This window comes from Octodon degus, unplaced genomic scaffold (genome assembly GCF_000260255.1).
Source record: "Octodon degus isolate 3935 unplaced genomic scaffold, OctDeg1.0 scaffold00032, whole genome shotgun sequence".
In the NCBI taxonomy this organism is placed as follows: Eukaryota; Metazoa; Chordata; class Mammalia; order Rodentia; family Octodontidae; genus Octodon; species Octodon degus.
The window spans coordinates 13,807,933-13,817,872 of NW_004524608.1; the positions used below are offsets into that span (position 1 = coordinate 13,807,933).

General features: G+C 32.8%; 1 protein-coding gene across 1 annotated transcript in view; it reads left to right on the forward strand.

Moving 5' to 3' along the window:
* Positions 1–9,940, forward strand: part of Baz2b (bromodomain adjacent to zinc finger domain 2B) — a 338,801-nt gene that overhangs the window by 175,058 nt on the left and 153,803 nt on the right. Inside the window, exon 4 of the mRNA XM_023713794.1 lies at positions 9,394–9,582. Coding sequence (XP_023569562.1) covers positions 9,394–9,582 — 189 coding nt within the window. The remainder of the gene's footprint in view (positions 1–9,393; positions 9,583–9,940) is intronic.

A 9,940-nucleotide genomic window follows, 5' to 3' on the forward strand; every position in this document is an offset into this window, starting at 1 on the left:
AACTCAGAGACTTGAAAAATGGCAGAATATTCTTTTATTTTGTAAGTTTAAGTTCTTTGTACTGAAAAGCTCAGATGATATCACACACCATGAAGAAGAAAGATGAAGACACTGCCAAAACCCACATAGCCAGCAGGATCCTGAGAGGTAGTGACAGGAGATTAAGAAAAAACTATACAGATATTAAGCTGGGACAGGTGGGACCTGACCTCTCTGGCAGAGAGGCAGCAACAATGCAGCATAGTCTGCATCTTTATTTACACATGGTAAAAGAGAGGAAAGCATGTGACAGGGCCCAGAGTGCAAGTTCTCAGTGTTTTGCTTTGAACACTGAAAGGTAAACATTCTCAGAGCTATCTGTGCTGTGGTTAACAGGGAGGAACACCAAGGCCCACCACACTGGTCTTGTTATGGTCCCAAGGAGTTCACCTCCCTCCAGCTTAGCCACTCCCCATAACACACAGACACACAAAAAAACTGAGATTTGTTTCAAACAATGTCATATACATGAAAATATAATCCCTGAATGGAAAAAAAAACATAAATTTTATATTCTGCTTTGATAATACAGATGACTACATATTTCAGTTAAGATTAGCATTATTTATAGGCTGCACAGTAGGGAGTCATAAAAATCAGTTTATATTATTGAAGAGGCATTATATTTTAAGAAAGGAAAGTCAAATTTAAAAATTAAATTAGGACTTTTTTATCACAACCAGATGTTAAATTTATAGTAAGTAGAGAATCAAAAGAATCAGAGAATTCCTCTTGAGACTTTTTAGATGAAGCCAATGTTTCCTTGATTATCTATATTATAATATGAACTATTACAACATTTTTCTTTTTAGTTGTTGAATCAGTGCTGTACAGATATATAAATCTTAAACAAAGGCTTTCAGATTTTCAGCTATCTCACTTTCCATTAGTGGAGTTTACTTAGAAATTCTTGATCACAAGATACTTTTACTAGTCAGCCAAGGGTTCTTTTGAGCAATTCAGAAAAGAATCATAACTAGACAAAGTATAGCTCTGAATACCAATGGCTCTTAGCTCTTAGTGGTAGTAACTCTCCTTGCTGTTTTTCTATGCACTAGAGCCCATAACTACCAGTAGCTCTCTGGAAATGTTTCAACAGCCATATATAGTAGTTCCCATCAGCTCTCCATTGTTCTGTCACTCTCTGGCTACTAGTGCTTCAGTGTTATCATTCCCAGCTACTGGTTGGTTTCATTGCCAACACCCTTTAGTGTTACTAGTTATTACAGCAACAAGCTCATTCTGTTGTACTCAAGACAGAAATCATGAATAGCAAAACATCCATCTAAAAGAGGCTTTACTTAGGCCTTATGCTGTAATATCATGGTAAGCATTACATGCACTGATCTTATAAGAGTGAAAGGAATGCTGATTATATAGACAGAAGGGCAGCCTCACACATATGCAGACTATTCTGCCAACTAAATGAAGACTTCTTGCTTTGTCCTGATGGAATACTTCTAGTGGACTGGAGTGGGAAAATCTGAAGTGACTGCAAAGGGGCAGAGTCACCCAAAGAGGTGAGGGACTGGGGGAAAGAGATATATCTATGTATATATATGCAAGATCCTTTGGACAATTGTACTGCTGTGGATTTATACTGGCCTATAGAAAGGAGTAGTTAATGCTTTAGTTTTTGGTCTTTTTTTTTTTTTCTTACTCTGTCTTCTTAGTTTCTTTTAAGTTTTTTGTTTCATTTTCCATTTTTGTATGCATATATCTGGTAATCTGAACAATTAATTTGAAGACAACACTGTGCAATACAAAAAATATTGGTTTGGGTTTTTTTTGTTTTTGTTTTTGTTTGTTCGTTTGTTTTTGTATTTTAGGGAAGGGTCCTCAGGGTGTTCAGGGTCTCACATGTAGTGATCCGCCTGTTTACAGCCTCTCAAGAGCTGGGATTACAGGTGCATGCCACCATACTCAGTCTCAGTTGCCATCTCAGTGTGCTCCGGGGGCAGGGCTGGCATGGCAGGCCTGGGAATGAACCCCAGGCCCCTGCGCCTGCTTGCAGGCACTTTAATCCCCAAAAAATATTGTTGAATTAAAAAAAAAAAAGAGGTGGAGGAATCTGGGCTAGACCTAGACCAGAGCGGCTACAGATAAATCCAAAGTCTCTGAGTAGCCAGAGACATTTAGGGCCATAGTTGTCAAAGATAGAGGAATGAAAAAAATTTTAAAGTTCCTTTTGGGGAGTGTTAATCCCTTCTCTTCTATCTCAGAATTATTTTTGAAATATCACTGGGTGTGGTGGTGCACAACTGTAATCCCAGCACTTGGGAGGCTGAGGTAGCTGGATTACCACAAGTTTGAGGCCATCTTCTATTACATAATGAGAACCTGTCTCAACAAAACAAGACAAGACATTTTTTACCTAACTTCTGTTAGTAGAAATTTGTGGTTTAATTTCAGTAATTTGAGGCTTTTAACAGTAAATTACTGAAGAAATGCAGTGCATTCAGGTCAACTAAATGCTTTTTAAAATAAACCAAATGTTATATGTTGTATCTTCCCCCAAAAATGTAAGTTGGAACCCTAAATCCTGCTACTTTAGAATTTAGAGTATTCAGATTGAAATGAAGTCATTGGGTGGGTCCTATTCTAATATAACCGGTATGCTCCTAGGAAAGAAATTTGGACACAAAAAATGGACAGAGAGGAACACAAGAGAATACAGGAAGAATATCCAAGGTCACCAGAAACTTGAAGAGAAACATGCAGGAACAGGGTCTCCCAAACACGTTGATTTTATACTTCTTCCTTTAGAACTGTGAGACAATTTCTGTTATAATACACCCAATGATGGTGTGACTTATTACCTAGTAAACCAATGTATATTCTGTTAAGAGCAAATATTGCATGAGTGATAAAAATTAATAAATTATTGCTAAACTCAATCAAAAGCTTACTATTTGATGTTATAAGGTAGTAGGTTTTGTTCTCAAAGCTACCTGCTTTTAATAACTGCCTGTTTTCTGATAAACTACTATTTGAAGAGATTATGGTAACTTTACAGTGGAGAATCCTGGCAGTCACCAATTTAGCCAGGTAATGAAAGTTAATATCACCAAAGCTACATAGCAACATCATGGCCTTAACTATCTTTCTCTGAGAAGGGCACATCAGGCATCATTCCCAAAATGTATTAACTTCTAGCATTTAGAAAGTATCAGACCAACTAAAATCAAAGGTCATTCTGTAAAGCATTTAATTACAAGATACTGTTCAATGTATCCAAGTCATGAAAGAACTGTCACTGGTTGGAGAAGATTAAAGATATATAAAATTAAATATAAATGGGATCTTGGGACAGAGAAGTGATATTGGGAAACTGGTTAGTTAACTAACGTTAATTTCTTGGTATTCAAAATTCAAAAAAATTTTCTTTGTTTTCAAAATTTCTCAATAGTTATGCAAGACATTAACATAACAGGAGTTTGGTGCAGTGTATACTATTAGGGGCTGTATACTATTTTTGCCATTTTCCATCTTTTAAAATATGAACAGTAACTGGCTCAAATATGAGCATATAAGAATGAAATAAAGATTATTTGTGATAAGTGACTTGTCATCATTATATAATACTTTGTTCTTTAATCATTCCAAGTTTACATAATTTATACAGTTCAATTTTTATACAATGGAATATTATTCAGCTATAAAGTAGGATAAATTTGAGTCTTTTATCAGTAAATGGATACAACTAGAGAATGTACTCTTAAGTGAAATAAATCAGATCCATGTGTGCAAAGATCATATTGTCTCCTTAGTATGAGAACCTGAAAGAAAAAAATGGAACTGGAATAGTCCAATAGATATGGGGAAAGGGGAAAGAACTTATTCAAAAGGAAAGAGTTACTGATTTGAGGAGAAGAACAGGAGAGGTAAATGGGGAAGAGATTTATCTATGTATGTTAGCAGGATGGTTTGGACAACTGTACTGTGCATTTCTGCTGATCTATGGAAAGAAGTAGTTAATGCTTTAATTTATTTCGTCTCCCTTTTTCAATTGTTTTTACTTTTTCTCTTCTAAATTTCTTACACAGTTCTTTCATTTTTTTCTTCCAGTTTTACATACATATGTCTAGTAATACGAATAACTGGTTGGAAGACAACACTATGCATTACGCAAATACTGTGAAATTCATATTTTTAGGGAAATTCTTTATCACTTAAAATTTTTCTGTTTTAATTCTAATTTGTACTCTTTGAAACATAAAAAATCAGAATATTTAAACATTAAAATTTTTAATAAGTGAACCAATAATTTGAGTATTTCTTTAATTTATAGACATTTAGAGTATACTTTGGATATTCCATTCTATTACTACTGATGTTAAAGTGCATACTCATATTTGAATGCAGTTACCAGTTTTGATAACTAGCCATACTTTGTAGGTTTTATACTAGAAGGTACTTTTGTAATGCTATAAAATTATGCCTATAATTTTAAAGAGCTAGACACAAAAGCTTGAAGACATGTTGCTACAAGTTTGCATGGCATTGAAACGTTAAAGGCATTTTTCACATACAGAAAAAGCAAAAAGTTGTAGTAAGCAGTCTTCTCAATTCTTTTTAAAATATTCAATGCTTTAATGTACTTATTCCTAATTATCTTGTTTTACAGTGATTTCTGAATTTGTCTTTAGTTATAGGGAACTTTTCTCACTGGTGTTAAGGTTTAAGGCATTAATTCAATATTTGTACCATTTTGTTCTTATAAAGGGAAAAAACTAGTATTCATTAATATTAATAAAATATTTGTAATACCATACATTATATTCATCCACTGAACTATGTGTACTTCTTTTAATCATATATATAATATATATGATATATGTCATATAGTATATAAATTTCTTTTATGCAAAATGCACATTATTAGTTTTCTGTTAGAATATCATTCATTTAATGGAAATTATGTTTCAGTGTTAATCTATTTAAAAGGAATAACTGGTTCTAAACATAATATTGTTTTGTGATATAATTTCTCCATTTGTTTCTTTCTCTGAGTAAAACTGTAGCAGTTTTTAATCAGGATTTATTTGTGAATATCTTCTGCCATTATATATTAGTATAGGAAAAATTTAATTCTCCGAAAGTAGAGTATTCTAGCAGGACGTGGTAGTACATGTCTGTAATCCCAGCAGTTGGGAGGCTGAAATAGCAGAATCACCATGAGTTTGAGAAAATCCTGGAGTACATACTGAATTGAAGGCCAGTCTGTACTATATAGTGAGACTTTGTCTCAAAAAATCAGAAAAAAAGTATAATAGTCTAATATTCAGATAATTTAGTTTTATAGTCAAAAAATTAAAAAGCCTGTTTGACTTGTATTTTGTGTCACATAAAATATATTTTTCTGGTGTGTGTTACTTCAGAAAATACACTGTTTTAAATGTGATTGTAGGACTTGCTAAGCTATCACCAGTTTATTAATAAAAAATTTCCTTTACTCTAAAATACCTTGACTTGAATGCCTATTCCTGTGGTATGACCAGGCACCCATGTAATTCTGTATACAGTTCTACACACAACTATATCTGTACTCACTCAACAAAGGATGAGGGTTATTCATCATAGTTTCAAGTGAAAAAATATTTTTAGAGCTACAGAATTACATCCATGCCTAGTATGTACAGAATTACATCTATGCTTAGTAACACCAGAAATGGGCAGTCCTTGAAAATGATGAGAAGGCCAGGCATGGTTGGTGTACACCTGCAATCCCAGCACTTTGGGAAGCTGAGGCAGGATTGTTACAAATTCAAGACCGGCTTGGGCTATACAAAGTGAGCTCAAGGCCAGCTGGAGCTGCATAGTGAGACCCTGTCTCAAAAAATACCAAAGAGAGAGGGGAAAACTGGAGAGGTAGGGAAAGAGAGAGGGGGAGGAAATGGGAGAGGGTGAGAGGAGAGGGAGGGAGGGAGAGAGGGAGATGGGGGAAAAGAGAGAGAGAGAGAGAAGAAAATAATGAAAGCAAAAGATATAACCTTACTTCGATTTTGAGATTTGAGAACTGAGGTTTTAAGTAAATAATTTTTCTTAATTAAAATTGACTTGAAGGTTGATTTTGTTAATATATGTACATTAATAGGATATCAAATATTTTCCTCTAAAAAGGAAATTTCCTACTCAATTGTGCCTCAATCCAACTTGTTTGGTTGGTGCTGGGAATTGAACCTATTCTGCCACTGAGCCACACCTCACCCTCAGAACTGAAATGTTTTTAGAGTTAATCAAAAAAGATTTTACTTTTATCAAAGAATGTAGTACTGTCTTGTTGTGGTACCATGCATTAAACCTAGGGCTTTCACTCTGAACTACATTCCCAGTCCTGTATTTGTAGATAGATAGATAGATGGATAGATAGATAGATAGATAGATAGATAGATAGATAGATAGATAGATAGATAGGGAGATGGAGATATATGTATGTATTTATGTATGTATGTCTTGAGACAGGCCCACTAAGCCATTAAGTTGCTCAGTTTGGGCTCAAACTTGCCATCCCCTATCTTAGCCTCCCAGAGTACTGGGTTTACAGGTATGTGACACTGTGTCCAGGTGTTGGTTTTTATTTACCCCTGCAAGAGTGATATCTTCATTTAAATATTGCTTATATTTTCTGCCCACGAAAGTCTAAAATTTAGCTCATTGGTTTCTTCATAATGAAATTAATGTTTTCACTGTGTATCTAAATAATGCTATTTATTACACAGTTGTTGTAGAAGTATTTTTATCAGTTTTAATTATTCAATTATTCTGAATTTTTGTAATATATTCTATAGTTTTAATAGTTTGAATTTATTCCACAAATTTCTATGTATTAAGTCATGGCTACGTTAGTATAATTTCATTAATATAATATCTGAGCCATTACCTTGTGATAGGAAGAGAATAATATTTGTAAAACAAATGGTAAGTAACTATAAAGTCTACAAAGCTAGTATGTTAATTCAGTTCATCTTCCTTTTGAGGTCTGGTAATAGAGAAGGAAATATTGTATTATTGACAATAGTATGTTTATAATTATGTAAAATATGTGATGAGGCACATATGCATCCTAAGTTAAATAAATTGATTGTCCAGAACTAGATATTTTTATATGTAGTAGCAAATGAAAAGAAACAGTAGTTTTTTGCAAGGTCACTTTTTAGAGAAACTTCCTGGTTTCTGAGAATTGCATAAAAACCAAAACAATACAAAAAAAAAAAAAATTCTTTCTAGTGTCCTATCACTAATCTTTTTTGGTGGAACCAGGGATTAAACTCAGGCCCTTGCACTTGCCAGGCAAGCACTTACTCTACTGAGCCATCTCCCTGGCCCCTCTATCACTAATCTTAAAGATAGTGTTTTTATCTATTTTATAATTATGCCTCATTGCTAATGTAGTCCAAAACTCTGAAAACACAAAAGCACAACTTTATGCTTTTCTTCAACAGTTTTCTATTTTTTAAAAAAATTCACTTAATTTTCTATTTAGGCTTTAAAGAACAAAAATAAAGTTTGATGAAGAGCAGACATTTGAGTTTATGTACTTTCTTGCTTTTATCTCACAGTCTCTTGGAGAGCAGGTCTTATAAAGATACTTAGAGGATTGCCTCTGTGAGATCTAATTATTAGTTTACATATTAGGAATACTAGCCTACAGAACTTTTTCTTTAAAGGCTAACATAAGATGTATTTACTGTAATCTATTTAAATCTTAGTCATTTAAATCTCACAGGCTTGGCATATTTTAATGCTAGAGTAGTTACTTCACTTGTTTGAGGCCCTGGGTTTGATCCTGAGAACTACAAAACAAAAAGTTATATTTTCTTATTTCAACAAAGAATATAGTATTATTTGTTATTTTAAAAAATAGAGTTTATATCGTTCTGTGAGAGTATAGTCTTGACCTTTTTTAGGACTATCCATTGGTTTTGAGAGAACAAAAAAGCAAAGAAGGAGAGGAAAGATTTGGTTGTAATTAAATGATAACAAGAAGTACACTCATTAAAGTGGTTGGGATACATATATAGTTGCATTCTCTTAATGAATAGAATGATTTGTTCTAATGGTGTTTGTAAATAGGATCACAAGTCCGCATCTTGTACAGCAATTAACCACTAAGAATACATGCAGTGTATTATTTGTTGAAACTGTACTTCCAATTTGATTTGAAACTGTCTCATTGCTATCTGTTTATCAATAAAACTTTGAAAAAAAAAGAAGAAAAAGAAAAAATAAAAAAATTTAAAAAACCAAAAAGTACACTCATTTTAAACTTAACTTTTTAAAATTTACTTCAAATATATTGTGTTAAAATAGTTAAATTATATATAGGGCTGATGTAAAGAGGAAATAGTAGAAGAATCTTATTCTGACATTTAACAGAGTACATTAGGACTCTCTATAGAATAAATTCTGGAAGAACTCTGAATTGTGAAATTTGGTATTTTGTTTTTATAGTAGGAAGCAAGTAAATTATAATTATTTCCTGGAAATAAAGGTAAGGATTTCAAGTGTTAAAAAGATTTTCTTCACAATCCTGATAAAGTTTAAAAAGTAAATGTGTTTAAAAAGTAAATTTGTAAAAAGTGGTTTTGGTCATATAATGCTCTAAGCTGGTATTATGACACTGCTAGGTTCTCTTTAGAGTGGAGACTGAAAAAGACTGAAAATACAATATTCACTCAAGTTGAATATTACATTATTATCAGAAAGATAAAAATGATTTATATATTAATAACTACTCATGAGTCCATTTAGAAATGCCTTTCTAATTTATGTTAGAGTTGTGTTGAGTATTGTTTTATTCAACTACATTATGCTTCCTTTTTGGTATCCAAATATTCCTCTCCCCTAAAAGGTGTTAGATAAAGAGAACTTCAGTTCTGGTACATGGAATCTGGGATCTTGTTGCCTAAGGTGTATGATAGTATGAATGATGATGCGGTAACAGATTTGGGTCCTATTTCATTGGCTTTCAGCCTTAAATTAGTGGAATGTTTATATTTTCATTGTTAGGAGAGCAAGTTTTGGTGTTATATTAATACACATGTATTAACAAAATTGGCCTTACTTCCTCAGGTTAAACAGTTTTAATTAATAAAAATTATTTGCTTAAGACATCAAATCTCAAAACCAAGTAAATAAGATTATACCTTTTATTTTTATTATTTTAGAGTATTTTGATGTTTCTCGAAATGCCATTGTGTAGGGCTTGAAGAATAGAAATGCAGAAAAAATTGTAAAACAAAAATTTAATACTAAGGAAATTATTATAAATCTTAACTATGAACACTGAAATCAGAGAAATCTCATCTGTTTTCGTAACACGACTTTTAAGTGTGTTTTTTTCCCTCCCAGGACATATATTCAGAGCAGCTGGGGATCAACCGTTTAACCTGTCCACAGTGTCGAGTGCCTTCCCAATGGTCAGCCACCCAGTCTTTGGTCTACATTCAGCCAGCTCAGGGCATTCAGAATTTGGTGGTTTGGGGACACTTGGTACACCCACAGCCTTAGCCGCACATCCCCAACTAGCATCTTTTCCAGGTAAACATCTGTTACAGTGTTCAGGAAAAGAGAAAAGCTTGAAATATTCAAGCAATAATTTGTTTATTAAATTGAACAAAAAGGAATAATATAATGCCTTGTATATTAAACTCTTATGCAAGAATTGGCTCAAAGTTATTTATCACATGCAAAATATAAAATAAAGCACATTGTGTGTTAGGTAGCATAGCAGTTACTTAGGTATTCAGATGTTTGATAGATAAATAGAATTTGCCTCAGAAATGGATAATTAATTCAGGGTTTTCTGTTGTATTTTATTTAAGTATAGTACAAAAGGTATTCATATTTTAAATGTAGAGTTTGAATTTTTGTTTTATATAGTTTTTAAAATTATAGT